We start from the raw sequence: 24,933 nt of genomic DNA on the forward strand, positions 1-24,933 counted from the left end.
ATGGACAATTTGAGGTTGTCACAGGAGAAGGCTCAGCGCTTTGCCAACCGCCGCCGCGGTGTGGGTCCCCGACTTCGTGTTGGGGATTTGGTGTGGCTGTCTTCTCGGTATGTTCCTATGAAGGTCTCCTCTCCTAAATTCAAGCCTCGCTTCATTGGTCCTTATAAGATCTTGGAAATCCTTAACCCGGTGTCTTTTCGTTTGGATCTCCCAGCATCGTTTGCCATTCATAATGTGTTCCATAGGTCTTTGTTGCGGAGGTATGTGGTACCTGTGGTTCCTTCTGTTGAGCCTCCTGCTCCGGTGCTGGTCGAGGGCGAATTGGAGAACGTGGTGGAGAAGATTTTGGATTCTCGTATCTCTAGACGGAGGCTTCAGTATTTGGTTAAGTGGAAGGGCTATGGTCAGGAGGATAATTCCTGGGTTGTCGCCTCTGATGTTCATGCGGCCGATTTGGTTCGTGTCTTCCACGCGGCTCATCCTGATCGCCCTGGGGGTCTTGATGAGGGTTCGGTGACCCCTCCTCAAGGGGGGAGTACTGTTGTGAATTCTATTTTTGGGCTCCCTCTAGTGGTCACAAGCGGTACTGTGTAGTGTTGTCTTTCTGCAGGTTGGCTGCATCAGCTGGTTCGTTATCCTTGGTTGGTTTCCTATTTAGCTCACCTGGAGACTCAGTTCCTTGCCTGCTATCAATGTATTCAGTGCTCTTCAGATTCCTTGTGTCTACCTTGCTCCCAGTCTCTCCAAGACAAGCTAAGTTTTTGTTTGATCATTTTTTGATTATCAGTGTTCATTATGTTTTTAGTCCAGCTCACTAAAATGTGATTTCCTCGCTTGCTGGTTGCTCTAGGGGACTGAGTTTCTCCCCCCACACCGTGAGTTGGTGTGGGGGTTCTTGAAATCTCAGTGTGGATATTTTGTAAGGGTTTTTTACTGACCGCATAGATTCCCTTTTCTATTTTCTGCTATCTAGTATTAGTGGGCCTCATTTGCTGAATCTGCTTTCACCCCTGTGTATGTGCCTTCCTCTTACCTCACCGTTATTATCTGTTGGGGGCTTCTATATCCTTGGGGATTATTTCTCTGGAGGCAAGAGAGGTCTTTCTTTCTCTCTAGGGGTAGTTAGTTCCTCAGGCTGGCTCGAGACGTGTAGGATTTTTAGGCACGTTCACCGGCTACTTCTAGTGTGTTTGGATAGGTTCAGATTTGCGGTCAGTCCAGTTTGCCACCTCCCTAGAGCTTGTCCTATGTTTGTTACTTAGCTGGAGTAATTTGTGATCCTCAACCACTAAGGATCATAACGGTTTTCCTTTATTGGATGCTGCCCTTCCTGTGGTTGTTCCTTCCCAGTGAAAGACCTGGCTATTCATTGCTTGCGTTGAGAAACACGTGATGGTGTCTCCGCGGCTTTTCTACATGCATTTGCATATTTCTCATAAGGGATGGGGGCAGTGTTCTGGATCACTGCATTGAGAAACAGGTGATGGTGTCTCCGCGGTGTTGGATGTTTTGATCTCCCCGAGGTCATTCATCCATATGTTTATAGTCTTTTCACTAGGCACTGCTCCTAATATCCAGTTTCCTACTCCACACTGATGAGGGGCAAATACCCCGAAACAGCTGTCTGTGGATGGATACCATGTTTTGGCATAGGTGGTTTTCCTTTATTGGATGCTGCCCTTCCCGTGGTTGTTCCTTCCCGGTGAAAGACCTGGCTATTCATTGCTTGTGTTGAGAAACACGTGATGGTGTCTCCTTGGCTTTTCTACATGCATTTCCATATTTCCCATAAGGAATGGGGGCAGTGTTCTGGATCACTGCGTTGAGAAACACGTGATGGTGTCTCCGCGGTGTTGGATGTTTTGATCTCCCCGAGGTCATTCATCCATATGTTTATAGTCTTTTCACTAGGCACTGCTCCTAATAGCCAGTTTCCTACTCCACACTGATGAGGGGCAAATACCCCGAAACAGCTGTCTGTGGATGGATACCATGTTTTGGCATAGGTGGTTTTCCTTTATTAGATGCTGCCCTTCCCGTGGTTGTTCCTTCCCGGTGAATAATAATAATAATAATTTTTATTTATATAGCGCCAACATATTCCGCAGCGCTTTACAACTTATAGAGGGGACTTGTACAGACAATAGACATTACAGCATAACAGAAATCACAGTTCAAAATAGATACCAGGAGGAATGAGGGCCCTGCTCGCAAGCTAACAAACTATGAGGAAAAGGGGAGACACGAGATGTGGATGGTAACAATTGCTTTAGTTATTTGGAACAGCCATAGTGTAAGGCTCGGGTGTTCATGTAAAGCTGCATGAACCAGTTAACTGCCTAAGTATGTAGCAGTGCAGACCTGGTGAAAGTGCTACATACTTAGGCAGTTAACTGGTTCATGCAGCTTTACATGAACACCCGAGCCTTACACTATGGCTGGTCCAAATAACTAAAGCAATTGTTACCATCCACCTCTCGTGTCTCCCCTTTTCCTCATAGTTTGTAAGCTTGCGAGCAGGGCCCTCATAGACCTGGCTATTCATTGCTTGCATGGAGAAACACGTGATGGTGTCTCCGCTGCTTTTTACATGCATTTGCATATTTCTCATAAGGGATGGGGGCAGTGTTCTGGATCACTGCGTTGAGAAACACATGATGGTGTCTCCGCGGTGTTGGATGTTTTGATCTCCCCAAGGTCATTCATCCATATGTTTATAGTCTTTTCACTAGGCACTGCTCCTAATAGCCAGTTTACTACTCCACACCTATGAGGGGGCAAATACCCCGAAACAGCTGTCTGTGGATGGATACCATGTTTTGGCATAGGTGGTTTTCCTTTATTGGATGCTGCCCTTCCTGTGGTTGTTCCTTCCCGGTGAAAGACCTGGCTATTCATTGTTTGCATTGAGAAACACGTGATGGTGTCTCCGCGGCTTTTCTACATGCTTAAAGTGTGTAGTTCACAAACTTTGTTTTTTCCCTAAATTGAAAACATTCTAAATTTGATCAAATTAAATGTTGTTTATATTGTTAACATATTCCCTATTAGACAGAGGAATTTCATTAGTACACTTTAAATGGCTTTCTGGGAAATTGATGAATTTTGCAAACCCTTTTACAATGCAGGATGTCAGGGAATTATACATATATTCCAGTAAAGCAGAACCAAGTTGCATTAGTAGTCTACTTAAGGAGATAACATCCTCTGAGATCTCATATAACACGACTACAGAAGCCAATTCGATACAACTGGAGGTCATAGTCATGTTACACGATTTCTCGATCCAGATGACTGATTGACAGCTGCCATAGCAGTGGGCAACAGCGAGGCAAACAAACAGTCTGCCAGACTACTAAAAATATATATATATATATATTTATTTTTTCATTTACTTAAATAGCTTTTTGAAACCCTACTCCATGAACTGCATAAGAATAAGCAACACGGCAGCCATGTGTTCGTGGCATCTCTCACCCAACATTCTTTGGATGAAAGGCTCTAATTCCAGTTCTTGTAAAGGTTGGCCAGTTTCGGGATGGAACAGGCGTAGAATAGAATCCAAGCGAACAGAAACCCACACTCCATCTCTGGCTGCAGCTATGTGCCTTACTTGACTTTCGGGGCGAGGTGTTGCTTCAAACCAGATCTAGTTGTCAAAACAGAAATTATAGATGTAAGGGTAACGATAAATCTCTATGTATTTATATACAGTCCCAACCATTGCCACAAACTCTACATAGATGCTGCCCTGTAGTCTCCTAAGCATAAACAAAACCAACATCCACCTTCTAATACAGTTCAAACATTTTTATGCTGATTATTTTCTTAAAGGGGATTTACAGCTTCAACTATTTGCATACCAACAGCTGCAGGTGCTACAATCACGCAGGACTCAACCTCCTGAGGTCCACTGCTCACATCTCTGTTCTGGCAATGATTGGCCACCAGCTACAGCGTTGAAGTTGCTGCTGCAGCTGGTAATCAATCACCGACGCAGCAGAAAAGTGGCAGAGCTGGACCTTTGGAGGTTGAGTACTGCATTATTTTATATGCGGATCTTAATATTTTTGATAGCATGCAGACATATGAAATAGTACAAACCCCTTTAATATATCTTTATAGTAGTTAAAGCTTTGATTTTTTTGAGCTGTTGGCATTACAGTAGCCACATGGACCTTTGGAACTTTTAGTCTGCAGTTGTTTAAAACACTTTCTTATAGAAGGTGATTGGCATCCTCTGCACAGAAGTTACTGTACTTAGAGGGGAAGGAGGTGAGCTGTGACATCACTAGTGTTGAGCATTCCGATACCGCAATTATCGGGTATCGGCCGATATTTGCGGTATCGGAATTCCGATACCGAGTTCCGATATTTTCAGTATATCGGATACCGGAATCGGAAGTTCCCACAATTCAAAGTGCCCGAATTCAGCCAATGAGGAATGATTAGAAGTGTGGGCACATCCTGTTCTGCATGGTGGGCATGTAAGTACTGGCATGGCTGTGATTGGCTGCTGAAATGATGTCATGATGCACTATAAAAGTCGCTGCCGCCATTTAGGGCTCACTCTGCTGTGAATTCAGTTAGGGACAGGACGCTGTGTTCTGACTGAGGGCCAGTTTAGAGATAGCTATTTGCTTCATTGTGCTTTACCCAGGCCAATTTAGCAACCGCTGTGTGAGATCCTTGCTTTTGCCTTGCAGCGCTGTTAACAGCTGTCTGCAAGGTCTCTGTGAGTGTGAGTGCAGCTCACTCTGTAGTCTGTCCGCAGCCACAGCCGATTGTAGTCAGCTCAGAGTGCGTCACTGCCTCATACTGTTCTATCCATTGTCCTTTTTTGCAATTAGTGCAGCCTGCTGCACATTTTTTCAAATATTTCCTGTTAGTGGCTTTCCAGCCATATCCAGCAAAATTGTGGAAAAACACTACATAGGATTACATAGCTTATTTTTGGCCTTGCAGTGCCGTTTACGGCTGTCTGCACGGTCTCTGTGTGAGTGCACATCGCTCTGTAGTATGTCTGCAGCTACAGCCGGTTGTAGTCAGCTCAGGGTGCGTCAGTGCCTCATACCGTTCCATTGTCTGCTTCTCAATTAGTGCAGCCTGCTGCACATTCTTTCAAATTTATCCCATTAGTGGCATTCCCTCCGTATCCTGCTAGATTGTGGAAAAACACTATATAGGATTACATAGAGGAGCTTTTTTTTGGCCTTGCAGCGCCGCTCACGGCTGTCTGCACGGTCTGTGTGTGAGTGCAGCTCACTCTGTAGTCAGTTCTGAAAAAAAAAAAATTAATAAAGTTCACCAAATACACCACTTTACAGTTGTGTAGGCCACATTAGCTCATATTAAAGTCTAGTCCACACTTTAGAAAATTAGTGTTTCTTATACCTGTTAGGAGCTGTTCAGGAATAAGCACACTAAGCCCTTAGTACTTTTCTGCTTATCTTTATCAGTCAACCATGATGAAGCAGGCAGGGAGTAAGGTACGTGGGCGTGGGCACGGAGCAGGGAGAGGACGTGGGGATTCTGTGCCTGCTGCGGGCACTGGTGACTCATCATCACCCAGTTTCAGCAGGGAACAGTCCTTCATGCGCAGCTTTGTAGGAGATCGCCGTACACAGCTGCTGCGTGAAGAACAAATTGAAGCCGTTGTCGGATGGATGGCAGCTAACGCATCGACTTCAATTAGTGCCACATCTTCTCAGGCACAGAGCACTGGAGAGCACCCATCTGTCTCTTCACCACCTGCCAAATTGCCCAGGCAGTCAGAGAGCCCAGGACAGGAGCCATCTCTACTTCTGTTCTCTGAATCTCTTGGCTTGCAAACAGGGGGCCAGCCAAGCAGCATTGGAGAAATGGAAGAAGAGTAAGTATGCAGTGATGCCCAACAGCTTTGTCTCTCTGACTCTGAAGAGGCGGGTGGGCCAGTGCCTCCGGTCACTACACCGCAGTACGCATCTGATGATGAGACTCAGGTGCCACTTTCTGGCGCATACTGTGCTGCCGAGACTACCCAGGAGAAGCAGTTGGTGGCAGAGGGTAGTGTAGATGATGAGGTCCTTGACCCATCGTGGTGTGAGGTACAGGAAGGTGGTGGGAGCAGCTCTGAGGAAGAGATTCCCCAAACGGGCCAAAGAGAGAGAGGGAGGGGGAAGACTGTGGTTCCTGTAGCCTCCACTTCGTTACGCGTTAGGAGCATGCCTCTTCCAAAAGCCAAAACGGGCGCTCCCAAGACTTGCAGTGCCTGGTCCTTTTTTGACACAGTTGCAGATGACATTTGCATTGTCAAATGCAAGGTGTGTCACCAGAAAGTCAAAAGAGGGAAAAATGTCAGCAACCTCAATACCACAAATATGTGGAAACATGTGCGGACCAAGCACACAGTGGAGTTACAAAAACACACTGAAGACCTAGGCCAACCAACAGCGGTAGCTACCACCTCTTCATCTCGTGTTGTTGCCTCTTCCTCCAGCTCACACACAGCTGGTTCGGCTTTTTCACAGGATCGCCATGGAAGAACCTCTGGCACTGTTGTCCAGAGACCCAGTGTAATTCCACCCACAGCACCACGTTCCCAGTCATCCTCACACTCCCAGCCCAGTCTACAGCCATCGGTAGCACAGGCATGGGAGAAAAGGCGGCCATTCTCGGCAAACCACCCCCGAGCACAGGCTCTGAATGCTGGCATTGCAAAACTACTGTCCCTTGAAATGCTGTCATTCTGGCTGGTGGAGACTGACAGCTTCCATAACTTGATGGCATTGGCAGTCCCACAATACAATGTGCCCAGCCGCTTTTATTTCAGCAGGCAAGCCGTCCCTGCCCTGCACAAGCATGCGGAGGGACACATAAAACACGCGCTACTGAACGCCGTCAGTAGCAAGGTCCACCTCACCACCGATGCGTGGACCAGTCACCATGGACAGGGGCGATACCTTTCCCTCACTGCCCATTGGTTTAATGTTGCAGAGCCGGGTACAGATTGTGCAAGTGGCCCAGGACGTGTTCTGCCAACTCCAAGGATTGCAGGAATTCAGTCTGTACTCATTGACTCCTCCTCATACTCAAGTTCCTCAGAATCAGCGCTGCAGGAGCCGTCACAGTCCACCTCCACATGGACCCGTGAACGTTTACCTGTTACGTCCGATATGAGCACAGCCATGGCCAAATGTCAACAGGCCGTATTGAAATTTATTTCTTTGGGGAATTGAAGCCACACAGCGCAGGAGCTCTGGAATGCCATCAAGCAGGAGAGCGACATGTGGTTTGTGCCAGCGAATCTCCAGCCAGGCATGGTAGTGTGTGACAATGGCCAAAATCTGGTGGCAGCTCTGGGCCTAGGCAACCTCACTCACATCCCATGTCTGGCACATGTGCTCAACTTGGTCATGCAGAGTTGTTTGAGGGACTATCCGGATCTTGATGCACTGCTGCACAAGGTGCGCCTAGAGTGTGCTCACTTGCAGCATTCCAGCATGGCAAGATCGCGCATTGCAGCTCTGCAGCGCCGATTCCGCCTTCCGGAACATCGCATCATATGTGACCTACCCACCAGGTGGAATTCCACGTTACATATGTTGGAGCAGTTGTGTGAGCAGCAGCCAGCAGTAAATAAGTACCAGCTGCATCAGGCGCAAAGAAATCGCACTCCGCGCCGTTCAGAATTCACAACCACTGAGTGGGCCACTATGAAGGACATCTGCCAGGTTTTGCGTTCCTTCGATGATTCCACACGGATGGCAAGTGCAGATGATGCACTAGTCAGCATGACTGTCCCCCTTATCTGCCTGCTTCAACAAACACTGCAAGCGCTAAGGGATGATGTTGTGGAAGAGGTGGAGGATGAGGAGTCACCAATTCCTTCAGCTTCTGGACAGTCAGCGCTACGTGGTTCCTCACAAAGGCCTAGGCAGGGGATACTTTGTGAGGATGAGGAGGAGTCAATGGAGGAGGAAGACATCGGTCCAGAAGAGGGAGTTACACAATTCTCCAGTAGTCAGTGTGTAGAGCGAGGGTGGGGTGATGCAGAGCAGGCAGAGACACGCCTCGAGCAGGGGACAGCGTTTCTTGGCCACTTGGCAGTCTGCAGCACATGGTTAATTACATGCTGCAGTGCCTGAGAAACGACCGCCGCATCGCCCACATTCTCAACACGGCTGATTATTGGGTGTACACCCTCCTAGATCCTCGCTACCGGGACAACTTACAAAGCCTCATAACACCCTTGAAGCGGGAGCGTAAAATGCGGGAGTACCAAGACACACTGGTGAATTCCATCATCTTCTCCAGTCCAACTGAGAGCAGTGCTGCTAGTGCTTTACAAAGCAGCTCAGTGCATCGAGGCAGTGGAGGAAGCTCTGCACGAAGAGGGAGCAGAAGCAGTGCCTCAGCACAAGGCAAGACCAGTATGGCCCAACTGAGGGACAGTTTTGTGCGCCCGCCACACATGTCTACACCATCACAGACGGCTCCAGTCAGCAGGAGGCAACGTTTCCGTCAGATGGTGACAGACTACATGTCTTGCCCTCTTACTGTACTCCCAGATAGCTCTTCCCCCTTCAAATTTTGGGTCTCTAAGCTGGATACATGGCCAGAGCTAAGCCAGTATGCATTGGAGGTGCTGGCTTGCCCTGCTAGTGTATTATCGGAACGCGTCTTTAGTGCCGCAGGTGGTGTACTAACAGACCGTCGCATGCAACTATCCTCCGATAACGTTGACCGGCTTACTTTTCTAAAAATGAACAAGGCCTGGATCTCGCAAAAATTTGCCACTCCTCTTCCAGATTAAATAATTGGTTGGCTGCAGTATCCAGGTCTCCTGTTGCGTTCATGTTTCTACCACCTGAACTTTAATCCCTGGGCTCCAACACCGCCAGTTGATGACCCAGTGTTATTGGGTTTCAGTAACGTCAGCTGATCCCCAGCTGTGTAGCCGGCAATGTGTCCTGCAACCGCCACGCTGACACAACTGAAATTTAAGGGAACCTGTCCCCCCAGGTGTTGTTACTGAAAGAGCCACCTAGTGCAGCAGTAATGCTGCACAAGGAAAAGGTGCCTCTTTTCGTTGTGCTCCTTGCATACGCTGAACCTAACACTTATGAAATGTGTCCCCTCACACCGTGAAACCGTCCCGGAGGTGGGACTTTCCTTTGTAATGGGACGCAGCACAGCCGTCATTCCTACCCCCTTGGTGCCGTGTGTCGCCTCCTCAGCGTTGTTTGATTTTGTCCCGTAGCCTGCGCTGTTTTGTTCAACCTTGGCCATGCACATTTAGCGGTGCCCGTCTTCTAACATCACTTGTCAGGCTGTCTGCGCCTGTGCGGCTGCGCGAGATCCCGCCTCGCAGTCTCTTCTGATTTAATCACACTGCGGGCCTGGGATCCATGGGCATGCGCAGTGCATATCTTCACCTCAGGCTCTCACTCATCTCCCTCCGCCTTCTTCAGACTAGCGCCGTCAGCTGATCCCTAATAGCATGCCACGGCCGTGACGCCGCACAGTCTGAAGAAGCCGGAAGGAGGGGAGTGAGAGGCTAAGATATGCACTGCACATGCCCATGGATCCCAGGCCTGCAGTGTGATTAAATTAGACGACACTGCGAGGTGGGACCTCTGGCAGCGTGGAGTCCCGGAGATGGGACTTTCCTTCGTAATGGGACGCAGCGCAGACGTCATTCCTACCCCCTTGGCGCCATGTGTTATGACCCCAATGGCGAGGGTCTCAGAGGAACGTGGAAGTCTGCAGAATACAAAAATCCAGCTCATAGGGCAGTGGTAACTGGGTTGACCATATATCTACTCCTAACGCCAACACTAGAAGTAGCCGGGGATCATTCCTACGTTGGTTCTAGATGACTCGCTCCAGCCGGAGAATCTAGCTACCCCTAGTAGAGGAAAATAAAAGACCTTTCTTGCCTCCAGAGAAGGGGACCCCAAAGCTGGATAGAAGCCCCCCACAAATAATAACGGTGAGGTAAGAGGAAATGACAAACACAGAAATGAACCAGGTTTAGCACAGAGAGGCCCGCTTACTGATAGCAGAATAAAGAAAGGTAACTTATATGGTCAACAAAAACCCTATCAAAATCCACACTGGAAATTCAAGAACCCCCGAACCGTCTAACGGTCCGGGGGGAGAACACCAGCCCCCTAGAGCTTCCAGCAAAGGTCAGGATATAGATTAGGAACAAGCTGGACAAAAATACAAAAACCAAAACAAATAGCAAAAGCAAAAGGCAGACTTAGCTGAATTACTGGAACCAGGATCAGTAGACAAGAGCACAGCAGACTAGCTCTGATAACTACGTTGCCAGGCATAGAACTGAAGGTCCAAGGAGCTTATATAGCAACACCCCTAACTAACGACCCAGGTGCGGATAAAAGGGATGACAGAAAAACCAGTGTCCAAAAAACTAGTAACCAATAGAGGGAGCAAAAAGCGAATTCACAACAGTACCCCCCCCTTAGTGAGGGGTCACCGAACCCTCACCACGACCACCAGGGCGATCAGGATGAGCGGCATGAAAGGCACGAACTAAATCGGCCGCATGAACATCAGAGGCGACCACCCAGGAATTATCCTCCTGACCATAGCCCTTCCACTTGACCAGGTACTGAAGCCTCCGCCTGGAGAGGCGAGAATCCAAGATCTTCTCCACCATGTACTCCAACTCGCCCTCAACCAACACCGGAGCAGGAGGCTCAGCAGAAGGAACTACAGGCACAATGTACCGCCGCAACAAGGACCTATGAAATACATTGTGAATAGCAAACGACACAGGAAGATCCAGACGAAAAGACACAGGATTAAGGATTTCCAATATCTTGTAAGGCCCAATAAAATGAGGTTTAAATTTGGGAGAGGAGACCTTCATAGGAACAAAGCGGGAAGAAAGCCATACCAAATCCCCAACGCGTAGTCGGGGACCCACACCGCGGCGGCGGTTGGCAAAGCGCTGAGCCCTCTCCTGTGACAACTTCAAGTTGTCCACCACATGATTCCAGATCCGCTGCAATCTATCCACCACAGAATCCACCCCAGGACAATCAGAAGGCTCCACATGACCCGAAGAAAAGCGAGGATGGAAACCAGAGTTGCAGAAAAAAGGCGAAACCAAGGTGGCGGAACTAGCCCGATTATTAAGGGCAAACTCAGCCAACGGCAAGAATGTCACCCAATCGTCCTGATCAGCAGAGACAAAACACCTCAAATAAGCCTCCAAAGTCTGATTGGTTCGCTCCGTCTGTCCATTAGTCTGAGGATGGAAAGCAGACGAAAACGACAAATCAATGCCCATCCTACTACAAAAGGATCGCCAGAACCTGGAAACGAACTGGGATCCTCTGTCTGACACAATATTCTCAGGGATGCCGTGCAAACGAACCACGTTCTGGAAAAACACAGGAACCAGATCGGAAGAGGAAGGCAGCTTAGGCAAAGGAACCAAATGGACCATCTTGGAGAAGCGATCACATATCACCCAAATAACGGACATGCCCTGAGATAGCGGAAGATCAGAAATGAAATCCATGGAGATATGTGTCCAAGGTCTCTTCGGAACAGGCAAGGGCAAGAGCAAACCGCTGGCACGAGAACAGCAAGGCTTAGCTCGAGCACAAGTCCCACAGGACTGCACAAATGACCGCACATCCCTTGACAAGGAAGGCCACCAAAAGGACCTGGCCACCAGATCTCTGGTGCCAAAAATTCCTGGGTGACCTGCCAACACCGAGGAGTGAACCTCGGAAATGACTCTGCTGGTCCACCTATCCGGGACAAACAGTCTGTCAGGTGGACAAGACTCAGGCCTATCAGCCTGAAATCTCTGCAACACACGTCGCAGATCAGGAGAAATAGCTGACAAAATAACTCCATCTTTAAGAATACCAACAGGATCAGCGACTCCAGGAGCATCAGGCACAAAGCTCCTAGAAAGAGCATCGGCCTTCACATTCTTTGAACCTGGTAAATACGAGACAACAAAATCAAAGCGGGAGAAAAACAATGACCAGCGGGCCTGTCTCGGATTAAGGCGTTTAGCAGACTCGAGATACATCAGATTTTTGTGATCAGTCAAGACCACCACACGATGCTTAGCACCCTCGAGCCAATGACGCCACTCCTCAAATGCCCATTTCATGGCCAACAACTCCCGATTGCCCACATCATAATTTCGCTCGGCAGGCGAAAACTTCCTAGAGAAAAAGGCACAAGGTTTCATAACAGAGCAACCAGGGCCTCTCTGCGACAAAACGGCCCCTGCTCCAATCTCTGAAGCATCCACCTCAACCTGAAAGGGAAGTGAGACATCGGGCTGGCACAAAACAGGCGCCGAAGTAAACCGGCGTTTCAACTCCTGGAAAGCCTCCACGGCAGCAGGAGCCCAGTTAGCCACATCGGAGCCCTTCTTGGTCATATCCGTCAAAGGTTTCACAACGCTAGAAAAATTAGCGATAAAACGACGGTAGAAGTTAGCGAAACCCAAGAACTTCTGAAGACTCTTAACTGACGAGGGCTGAGTCCAATCAAGAATAGCTCGGACCTTGACTGGGTCCATCTCCACAGCAGAAGGGGAAAAAATGAACCCCAAAAAGGGAACCTTCTGTACACCAAAGAGACACTTTGAGCCCTTGACAAACAAAGAATTTTCACGCAAAATTTTAAAGACCAACCTGACCTGCTCCACATGCGAGTCCCAATCATCAGAAAAAACCAAAATATCATCCAGATAAACAATCAAAAATTTATCCAGATACTTCCGGAAAATGTCATGCATAAAGGACTGAAAAACTGAAGGCGCATTGGAGAGCCCAAAAGGCATCACCAAGTACTCAAAATGACCCTCGGGCGTATTGAATGCGGTTTTCCATTCATCACCTTGCCTAATGCGCACAAGGTTGTACGCACCACGAAGGTCTATCTTGGTGAACCACTTGGCACCTTTAATCCGGGCAAACAAGTCAGACAATAGTGGTAAAGGATACTGAAATTTGACAGTGATCTTATTTAAAAGCCGATAATCAATACAAGGTCTCAAAGATCCGTCCTTTTTTGCCACAAAAAAGAATCCAGCACCAAGAGGGGAAGAAGACGGACGAATATGTCCTTTCTCCAAAGACTCCTTGATATATGAACGCATAGCGGCATGTTCAGGTACCGACAGATTAAACAGTCTTCCCTTAGGAAACTTACTGCCTGGGATCAAATCTATAGCACAGTCACAGTCCCTATGAGGAGGCAGTGCACTGGACTCAGACTCATTGAAGACATCCTGATAATCAGACAAATACTCCGGAACTTCCGAAGGCGTAGAAGAAGCAATAGACACAGGCAGGGAATCCCCATGAATACCACGACAGCCCCAACTTGAGACTGACATAGCCTTCCAGTCCAGGACTGGATTATGGGTCTGTAACCATGGCAGCCCTAAAACAACCAAATCATGCATTTTATGTAAAACCAGGAAACGTATCACCTCGCGGTGTTCAGGAGTCATGCACATGGTAACCTGTGTCCAATACTGCGGTTTATTTGCTGCCAATGGCGTAGCATCAATTCCCCTAAGAGGAATAGGATTTTCTAATGGTTCAAGAGTAAAACCACAGTGCTTAGCAAATGACAGATCCATAAGACTCAGGGCAGCACCTGAATCTACAAACGCCATGACAGGATAAGACGACAGTGAGCAAATCAAAGTTACAGACAGAATAAATTTAGGTTGCAAATTACCAACGGTGACAGGACTAACAACCTTAGCTATACGTTTAGAGCATGCTGAGATAACATGTGTAGAATCACCACAGTAATAGCACAAGCCATTCCGGCGTCTATGAATTTTCCGCTCATTTCTAGTCAGGATTCTATCACATTGCATTAAATCAGGTGTCTGTTCAGACAACACCATGAGGGAATTTGCGGTTTTTCTATCACATTGCACAGAATTAGGTGTCTGTTCAGACAACACCATGAGGGATTTTGCGGTTTTGCGCTCCCGCAACCGCCGGTCAATTTGAATAGCTAGTGCCATAGTATCATTCAGACCTGTGGGAATGGGAAAACCCACCATAACATTCTTAATGGCTTCAGAAAGGCCATTTCTGAAATTAGCGGCCAGTGCACACTCGTTCCAATGTGTCAGCACGGACCATTTCCGAAATTTTTGGCAATACACTTCAGCCTCGTCCTGCCCCTGAGACATAGCCAGCAAGGCCTTTTCTGCCTGAATCTCAAGATTGGGTTCCTCATAAAGTAAACCGAGCGCCAGAAAAAACGCATCAATATCAGCCAATGCCGGATCTCCTGGCGCCAGTGAAAAAGCACAATCCTGAGGGTCGCCCCGTAAGAACGAAATAACAATTTTTACTTGCTGAGCAGAGTCTCCAGATGAACAGGGTCTCAGGGACAAAAACAATTTACAATTATTCACGAAATTCCTAAACTTAAACCTGTCTCCGAAAAACAGTTCAGGAATCGGTATTCTAGGTTCTGACCTAGGATTTCTGATAACATAGTCTTGTATGCCCTGCACACGAGTAGCCAGCTGGTCCACACTTGTAATCAAGGTCTGGACATTCATGTCTGCAGCAAGCATAGCCACTCTGAGGTAAAGGGGAAGAAGAAAAAAAAAACAAAAAAAAAAAAAAACTCAGATCTTCTTTCTTATAATCCCTCTTCTGCAATGCATTACACATTTAATACAGGCCTGGCAAACTGTTATGACCCCAATGGCGAGGGTCTCAGAGGAACGTGGAAGTCTGCAGAATACAAAAATCCAGCTCATAGGGCAGTGGTAACTGGGTTGACCATATATCTACTCCTAACGCCAACACTAGAAGTAGCCGGGGATCATTCCTACGTTGGTTCTAGATGACTCGCTCCAGCCAGAGAATCTAGCTACCCCTAGTAGAGGAAAATAAAAGACCTTTCTTGCCTCCAGAGAAGGGGACCCCAAAGCTGGATAGAAGCCCCCCACAAATAATAACGGTGAGGTAAGAGGAAATGACAAACACAGAAATGAACCAGGTTTAGCACAGAGAGGCCCGCTTACTGATAGCAGAATAAAGAAAGGTAACTTATATGGTCAACAAAAACCCTATCAAAATCCACACTGGAAATTCAAGAACCCCCGAACCGTCTAACGGTCCGGGGGGAGAACACCAGCCCCCTAGAGCTTCCAGCAAAGGTCAGGATATAGATTAGGAACAAGCTGGACAAAAATACAAAAACCAAAACAAATAGCAAAAGCAAAAGGCAGACTTAGCTGAATTACTGGAACCAGGATCAGTAGACAAGAGCACAGCAGACTAGCTCTGATAACTACGTTGCCAGGCATAGAACTGAAGGTCCAAGGAGCTTATATAGCAACACCCCTAACTAACGACCCAGGTGCGGATAAAAGGGATGACAGAAAAACCAGTGTCCAAAAAACTAGTAACCACTAGAGGGAGCAAAAAGCGAATTCACAACAGCCATGCGCCGCCTCCTCTGCGTTGTTTGAATCTGTCCCGGAGCCTGCGCTGTTATGTTCATCGTTGGCCATGCGCAGTTAGTGCTACCCTTCTTCTGACATCAATTGGTGTCAGCCTGGCTGCGCCTGTGCGGCCGCCCTGCCCGAGATAACGGCCCGCAGTGTCTTATTTATTCTCACTTTGGGCCTGTGATTCATGGGCATGCGCTGTGCATATCTTCGCCTCTCACTCATCTCCTTCCGCCTTCTTCAGACTGTGCGGCTTCACGGCCGTGACACGTGATTAGGGATCAGCTGATGCTGCACAGTCTGAAGCAGGCGTAAGGACATGAGTGAGAGGTGAACATTTTTACTGTGCAAGGCCATGAATCCCAGCCCTGCAGTGTGAATAAATCACAAGACACTGCGGGGCTGGGATTCATGGGCAGCGTGACCGCACAGGCTGACATCAAATGATGTCAGAAGACGGGCAACGCTAACAGCGCATGGCCAAGGGATAACATAACAGCGCAGACTCCGGTACACAAAAATGCAACGCTCAGGAGGCTGCGCCCAGCGCCAAGGGGGTATTTTTAACAGCTGTGCTGCGTCTCATTAAGAAGGAAAGTCCCACCTCTGTGATGGTTTCACGGTATGAGTGGCACAATTTTATAAGTGTTTCGTTCAGCGTGTGCAAGGAGCATAATTAAAAGAGCCACCTTTTCCTTGTGCAGCATTACTGCTGCACAAGTTGTCTCTTCTAGTTACTAATGCCTGGGGGGTTAAAGGTTCACTTTCAATTTGCTCCAATTAGGCCTCAGCCTACCCTCTGCTCCTCCTGCTGACCCTGGGTTCCAACACCGCCAGTTGCTTCCCGGAAGTGCTGTTTCCACAGAGAAAAACACTTGCTCCTGTGTTAGTGGGGTTCAGTAATGTCAGTTGCTCCCCTGCTGTGTATCCGGCAATGTGTCCTGCGACCGCCATGCTGACACTCCTTCAGATATTAAACTGCCTCAAGTGCAGGCTTTGGCCTACACTCTGCTCCTCCTGCTGTCCCTAGGCTCTAACACCGCCAGTTGGTGCTCGGTAGTGCTGGCTGCACAGAGAAAAACACTTGCTCCTGTGTTAGTGGGGTTCAGTAACGTCAGCTGCTCCCCTGCTGTGTATCCGGCAATGTGTCCTGCGACCGTCACACTGACACTCCTTCAGATATTAAACTGCCTCCAGTGCAGGCTTCGGCCTACACTCTGCTCCCCCTGCTGACCCTGGGCTCCAACACTGCTAGTTGGGGCTGTAGGAAGACAATCTTGAATAGGACCCCATCCTGGTACCAGTACCGTCAGCTGGTTCCGGGCAGAACCTTTGGCTTAGGTGCCTCCTTCTGGGTATCCGAGTTCCACCAACATCAGTTGGTCCTTGGTAGTTCTTTCTGGCATGGGTACCTCCTGCTTAGTAACCGGGTTCCAGTAACATCAGCTGGTCCTCGGTAGTTCCATTGGCTCTTGTACCTTCGGCTACCCATCCGGGTTCCAGTACCGTCAGCTGGTTCTCGGCAGGGTCTTTTGCTCTTGTACCTTCTGCTCCCCATCCTGGTTCCAGTACCGTCAGCTGGTTCCGGGCAGAGCCTTTGGCTTAGGTGCCTCCTTCTGGGTATCCGAGTTCCACCAACATCAGGTGTTCCTTGGTAGAGCTTTCTGGCACAGGTACCTCCTGCTTAGTAACCGGGTTCCAGTAACATCAGCTGGTCCTCGGAAGTTCCATTGGCTCTTGGACCTTAGGCTAGCCATCTGGGTTCCAGTACCGTCTGCTGGTTCTCCGCGGTGTCTTTTGCTCTTGTACCTTCTGCTACATTTCCAAGTTCAAGACCCTAAAGATAACGACCCTGAAGACCGAGAAGCAGAAGAACAAGAAGCTGCAGAACAAAAAGCTGAAGAACATTAAGCATAAGACTAAAAATCAGAGCAAAAGATATTATCTAAATTATAAGCAGAAGAAGACTAAGCAGTGTATGGGGGTGAGTCTGTTCCTCCTCGTAGTGCCCCTGGAAAAAACCTGCTGCTGCAGGCCAAACTGAACGCGGACAAATCCTGTTGTTAATCTTTTGTGACAGGCAGAACAGAAGGTGTAATCTTCAAACTTTTATAGAAAACTACAGGAAGGCCTGTCACAAATAAGAATATGCACACAGTCCAGAGAAAAAAAGCGGCCGCACTGCCGTTATACGTTGGACCCTCGTGCCTCAGGGATATACCGTTTTAAGCCTTTATTGCCAGAAAAGGAAATTGCAAAATATTTCTGCTGTACCTGGGTGCTGCTTTGAAAAACAACAGTATTTGAAAAGTCCAAAATAGAGAAAAAAAGCGCACTCACCGGTAATTCAGCGAAAAGCAGTTTTATTCATGTGCAAAGTTGCAGTGCAGGGAGGGTAGGCTCTTGTTTCGTGGATTCATAATTAATTATATTATGTTTTAGGACTAATTGCAATAAATCCTGTGAACACCTTAAGAGAATCTTTTCCCATTCCTTTCTGAAGTTTTCATTCTCTTTAAATTGTGACATTTCTTTTATCACTCTCAAGCCCCGGGGGACTCTTCCACACTCTGTGTAGGATTGAAGAGAGTTATTTGTCCAGAACAGGTTCACTTCTCTTTCAGCGGTGTTAAATAATTTATGTTCTAAAGCCTTTGTACTTAGTGATAAAATATCCTCTTGGGACTCACATTCCGAAAAAAATGCATTGACATTTTCCCTCCCTGCCAAAATCCTGTTTGACAAGGCTACGATTTCTGTCTCCATTTTCTTTGGAGCAGGGTGTGGTACAGAATATGCTGACCTTTTTTACCTGAGGTGTAATTGAGGAATCTCAACACGGCGTGCAGATTGCCAAAGAAAACATGAAATGTGCACACAGTCCAGAGAAAAAAAGCGGCCGCACTGTCGTTATACGTTGGACCCTCGTGCCTCAGGGATATACCGTTGTTTTTAACACTTTCACTACTCACTTAGTACCGGAGAGTGGCTAAATTATCCACTAGCATACAGCTGAGAGGGAAGGCGGCGCTTCTGAATCTTGCTATTTAGGAGCCCAACTTCCTTCCGCTAGCTATAGGATCTGTCGAAGTGCTTCAGAGCACGAAACAGCTGTCATCCGCTATGCATTGTCTACCCTCCCTGCACTGCAACTTTGCACATGAATAAAACTGCTTTTCGCTGAATTACCGGTGAGTGCGCTTTTTTTCTCTATTTTGGACTTTACAAATAAGAATATGATGAAGAAGAAGAATATGAAGAAGATGAAGAAGTTGATTATGAAGAAGAATAATAGTTGAATAAAAAGATATGAAGAATGTAAAAAAAAATAATACGAAGAAGGTGAAGAAGAAGATGATGATGAATAAGGTGAAGGAGAAGTTGATGGAAAAGATGATGCTGCTGAGGGTGATGAAAAAAAATTGTGGGAGAAGTTAAAATGAAGGTGGGACAGCATGGAAGTAGTGAAACATAAATATCTGATTAAATATAAAAAATCATAACATAGTCAATAGCTTTGTAACTCCGAACGTCTTAAAAAAAAAAATAATTTCTGCTATTCCATTTGATTGGGCTAAACCTCTATGCCTTTAATGTCTCCTCCACCTTCCCCAATACATCCTACATTATTCTTAGTTGTTTTCCTTCATGTCGAATTAACCTACAAGGAAAGAAAGGGTTTATTTTAATTCCAATATTTTGGTCCCATTGACTTGCATTGGTATCGGGTATCGTCGATATCTGATATTTTTTGATTATCGGCCGATCCAATCCGATACCAATACTTTCCAATATCGGAAGGTATCGCTCAACACTAGACATCACTAATTGTTAGCCATGCATCTATTTACTTGTATTATTCTAAAAAGAGGAACAATGCTAAGGCTAAAAAAGTGGCCAGTGTTTGTCCTTATCTAATCACTGATGTTCTACTGAGCATTCAGCTTTTTATTTATTTTTTAAATCCACCATACAGTTCAACGGATATGGGTCTTTTTATATTTTGCCAATTAGTATGGTCTTTATCAAGCAGGCATTGCTCACAGGGTAATAATAGAGAACAGCCTCAAGACACCCCTTCCACCTCCCCAAGGAATCCTGTGACTATCTATCTATATACATCTCTTTGCAAAAATTAAGAGACCACTGCAAAATTTTCTGTCTGTCTGATTTTTCTTTTTATAGGTATATTTTTGAGTAAAATGTAAATTTCTCTTTTATTCTATAAACTACTGACAAGATGTCTCCAAAGTTCCAAGTAACAAATTTTGTATTTATTTTCTGAAAATGAGAAATGGTCAAAATAACAAAAAATGCATTGCTTGGAGATGTCAAATGATGGCGATGTAAAGCAAACTGAACAAAATAATATATCACAAACAATAGTAAAAAATATTTATGTATAAATATAAGTAAACTAGATGGCAGCCCGATTCTAAAGAATCGGGAGTCTAGAATCCATATATACTTTATTTATTCAAATGTAAGAATAATACAATTAATAAATAATAGTAAGAAAGAACAAAAAATGGCTGCACTCACCAGCTCTTGACAATTCTTGTTATTTAAGGTACAGTTACACAGGATCCATGAACATGCTTATGAGGGGAGGGATGAAAGACATCAGACAACAACTTTGCGTGTTGTGGCAAATGCCACATCAACGGTTCTTTGCTTAAGAACAATAATGTAAATAATAAATAATATGTATCAATAACTATGTATATTGGTATGTTCTATGACATTTTAAAATATTTCATTATTATGTGGAAAAGCTCTTAGTACCCATACTGGCGCATACTTGTGTGCCCATCAGGTATTTTCACAGTAATTTTACATCTGATGGGTTGGTATGAAACGTTTTTAATCATCTCTTGGGCTTAGCTAAACCTTCATTTTAAATAATTCTAATAAGTACAACAGAAATAAAAGCCTTTTTGTGTATCCAAATTTTTTGTGTTTATTTTTACAGAAGTGTAAAATTTAAGAAATCAACGTTCATAGTACACCGATGGGCTAATATAAGCATGCCCATCAACCACGTCACGGTAGCCTTTGAACTGATGGGTCCTAACTAACTGATTCCTATTTCTTAATACTCAAACCTCTTTCACATCTGCATGTTTCTGATATTTGCAGAAGTAATGTTAAAAACAATACAACTTCCACACTTGGCACCAAAGAACTGACCTACAACACACTTTCAGCAAGTGCCATGCAATGTAGATGAAGCTTGGAGTTAACTTGCAGTAAATGCGGCAAACGCGGCTTCGACAATTGCATTAAATGCAGCCACAACAAAAACACTGGTAAGTGGAGATTTTGTGGCGAAAACTGCAGAAACCACATGTGCCGCACCTGCCGCAAGTGAAGTACAAATTCCGTATACATTGCATGCAACTTACAGCAAGAGTGGCGTGGGTCAGCCCTTAGGCAGGAAGTGCAGAAATAGCCTTTTTTCCACCATAAATTCTCCAAATAGCAGAAAAATGTTGATGTGAAAGCAAAATCTCTATTCTTTCCCTATCTATCTAAATATGTACCTATCTATATATCTATTTCTATGTACAGAACACACCTGGAGATAGAGATGTGTGTGAACAGCCATCCCACCCGTCTCTTACCTGTTCACAAAAACCTCACCCTTTTTAAAAACAAAATGAAATCTCTCAGCAGCTATACTGCTGGAGCTTCAAATACAGGTTCCTATCACCAAATACAGGCATTTGGATGATACACATCTTACATCTTGTACTTAATGTGTGTTCTACTTACCTATAAAAATATGTATTGATATATCATATTTCTAAATTTATGTAGATATGATATAGAGTTATTAACCCTATATGCTAATGAGTATGTATGTTATATACGTATTTCCTACATAAGTACTTAAAATCTATATGTCTATGGCTACACTAATTTTTTTTTGTTTTTGTTTTTTTTCCTTATCTCTATACATAGAATTTGCCTATTGCTGTCTATGTTATTAGAAAAACTGAATAATGAAAAAAATGAAAAGTAACTTTAAACTAAAATATTTTTGTAGATATTACGTGTGAAGACTTTAGTACTATCAGCCAATAATTGTCCTTGAAGTGGTGTATTAACCACTTTAACCCTCACATTGCAACATTGCTTCACCCTGGAAAAAGCAACATACAATTGACCATGGGCAAAAGCAGGTTCTGGTAGATAAATGCCAACTCGATGGAAGGTCTGGCCTTGAGATTTATTTATGGTCATTGCAAATGCGGGCTTGATGGGAAATTGTCTCCGTCTTAATTTAAAAGGTAATCCAGTCTCTGATGGACACAAATCAATTCGTGGAATGAATACCACATTTCCTGCTGCTGACCCACTAATTACTTTAGCCAGTATGATATTGGCATGTAAGGCAGTGACAATGAGCCGCGTACCATTGCAGAGACCTTTCTTCGTGTTCAGATTACGTAATAACATGACAATGGTGCAAATTTTAAGTTTCAGCCGATGTGAAGGCATTCCAGTTGGTGTTAGTGAATTCAAAAACTCAAGTGGGTATTGATCGAGGTCATCAGCTTCATCAGGATCGATGGAATCATCACTGATATATTCAGTATAGTCACCTATCAATAAATCCATGACTTGGGAATCGACTTTCTCAACGTCCTCATTTTTTGGACATAAAATTGCATGAGATGCAGCTGTATTTATGCTTTCAGTGTCATTCACATCAATACAAAGATTATCTCCAAAAATTTCAATTATTAAAGAGCCAGTGCATACCATGTCTGGAGGAATTTCAATTACATAATCTCCAAGGTTATGTTCATTAGATAGTTCACCATTTCCCAGTTGAAGCAACCAACTGCTGTAGTGAGGATCAATGGAGCGCATGTTGTTAATAAGTGGCAGGCGAGTAAAATGTTGCCAGTGTTGTGAATATTTTATACAGCTCTCTACAACATCAGTTCTTGTCCCATGAGGGATGACAGGAAGACATTGTCTAAAGTCGCCTCCAAAAATAATCACTTTACCTCCAAACGGTGTTTTTTCTTTGTGAGCTACATTTGTTGTCATGACATCACGTAAAACTCTATCAATGACATGCAATGCATATTTTGATAGCATTGTGCACTCATCAATAATAAAAAGTTTAGTGCTGTGCAAATCTTTTGCTGCATCGGTATCATTCTTAATCCTGGAAACAGATGTTTCATTCACAGGAATTGGAATCCCATAAAGAGAATGAATGGTTCGTCCACCTTGTAGCAAGTTGGCGGCAATTCCAGTAGTGGCAGCAGGTGACACAATGTCTCCTTGTCCTCTTACCTGATGTAGGAGTAGATGATATAGGTACGTTTTTCCGCTGCCACCAGGACTATCAAGGAAAAAACACTTTGCTGTAGAATTAGTGTCTTCTAAAGCTTGAGTGATAGCATCAAAAGCAAAAAGTTGGTCCTCATTTAGAGTAGCTTTCATTTCAGCAGCTGCTGATAACTCATAATCTTTATCATACTGTGGGAGGAGGTGTTGTTTCTTGACTGGACGTGGCAAATTAAAATCAGTATAAGTTTTGCCATGAGCTTTAAGAACATGTTGGACATCTGTCATAGCATAGCCTTCACAATTGACACACTCCAGAGTGTTGGAGTGGTATGCATAGCAGTAGTCTTCTACAAAGTGTTCCTTAAATTCATCCCATAAGTCCCGAGGTTTAGCTGGAGGACCAAAAATACAAATGTAGGCAAACATGTCACGTAGCTGTGCTGGCATGTTGAGAATACTGGCATCAAGTAATGTATTTCTCCACAGACTATCATCAAATAGTAAGCCAAGAGCTAATGCCGCATCTTTGAAGGTTTCATGTGTGACTCCGTGTACAGTTTTTATGCTGTCAAAACTGGTTGCACCTTTGACATGTAACAATAACAATCTTAAATAGTAGCGTTCTTGGTCTTTCACACTGACAGTATACATTCGTCCAATCACAGAACCACCTGCTCGCTTTCTAACTTCCCAAGAACCTTCTTTCCAAACATAGTTTTCGGGAATTTCACGGTATAAATAAATATGAGCATGATGGTCGTTCTGATTAAGCTTGAAGTAGGCCATAAGTGTAGAATTTTGATGGAGCTTTTGTTTGATGTTTCCAATAGAGTCATCCTCATGAAAATAGAGTGGCTGAGAATGCGGTAGATGTACAGCAAGGCGAATGATGCTATGAGATTGTTTATGCATTGGATATGAGAATATTCGCCAAGCTGCCTCTGGTGCACTGACATATCTTGAATCCATGAATTGGTGTGTTTCATCATGTTGGATGTTAGTCTGGCAGATTTCAAGATTGGCTTTATCATGTCCTTTGTAGACGTATTTAAATAAATATTTCACAGCCTGAATGGAACCACAAACTTCGACATTTATATGGCACTTGTATTTTAATAGCAGGAACGGATTATATGGAGCCACCCACGAATTGTCAATCATGTTAGAATGGTGTTGAAAAGATGGGCCAAAGTGTATGCGATAAGTAGGATAGGCGTCCTTAGCTGTGATGGTTCTTGGTTGCAAATCTTTAGGGAAACCTTTTGTACACTTCCCCAGATCCATACAGGGAGAATTTGGGTTGTGTTCTCCACACGGACCATGAATCATATGTTGGAGAACAATTTTATGGAGCTGAGGGTAGTGGGTAGGATTGGGAATTTCAGCCCACACTGTATTGTCTATGTCCTCCTCAGTCCTTAATTTGGAGTTGCTGTCCAGAATAATCCAAATGTGAGCGTGTGGAAGGCCACGTTTTTGAAATTCAATTACATGAACCATAGCGCAAACTTTCCCAAATAATCCGTTGTTAATGTCTTTTAAGAGTGCTTCCAGTTTTATTTTGAAAACACGTGCCACCAAATCAGGTCTATGTTTCACATGCTGCCAAGGTTCCAAATTCTCAGTAATCTCATTCCATTTCGGATTACAGGTCATGGTGATGAATAGATCAGGACGACCATATTTAGTCACAATAGCCATGGCATCCTGGTACCGCTGCTGCATATTCCTGGGACTGCCTTCAAACGAAGATGGTAAAATGACCGTTTTTCCAATGGGGATGCCCTTCTCAATGGATTTTTTCTGGAGATGTTCCTGGAGTACACAATAATCCTCTACTTTCAAATCCTTTTGGTGTTGACGGATATAATTTAGGCGATTTGCCTCGATTTTCACATAAGCATCCACTAAGTACTGCTGAGTGAGTTTGCCACCATTCAGGAGTGGATTAAACTGATTACGGACAGACAGCACATAGCAGTAATATTGCAGTTGTGTAACTCTGCGTGGACTTTGCCCTTGTTGCTTGAGGCCATCATGCCAGCCCTGGTCTCCGTAAGGGAAAAATAAAGGATAGAGTAAAGCATCTAAATTACTGTGTAGAATGCTGACCTGTTGTGTTCTTGGCGCCAAAGGATTTT

At 45.2% G+C, this 24,933-nt stretch overlaps 1 protein-coding gene across 5 annotated transcripts in view; it reads right to left on the reverse strand.

Annotated features, from left to right (window-relative positions):
• The window catches only part of LOC143764762 (C-Jun-amino-terminal kinase-interacting protein 4-like), a 951,487-nt gene that overhangs the window by 63,616 nt on the left and 862,938 nt on the right, over positions 1-24,933 (reverse strand). For all 5 annotated transcript variants that reach the window (XM_077250696.1, XM_077250698.1, XM_077250699.1 and 2 more), the window contains one exon: positions 3,478-3,649. In XM_077250696.1, coding sequence (XP_077106811.1) covers positions 3,478-3,649 — 172 coding nt within the window. The remainder of the gene's footprint in view (positions 1-3,477; positions 3,650-24,933) is intronic.

The sequence above is a fragment of the Ranitomeya variabilis genome, chromosome 4, assembly GCF_051348905.1.
Source record: "Ranitomeya variabilis isolate aRanVar5 chromosome 4, aRanVar5.hap1, whole genome shotgun sequence".
NCBI classification, from domain to species: domain Eukaryota; kingdom Metazoa; phylum Chordata; class Amphibia; order Anura; family Dendrobatidae; genus Ranitomeya; species Ranitomeya variabilis.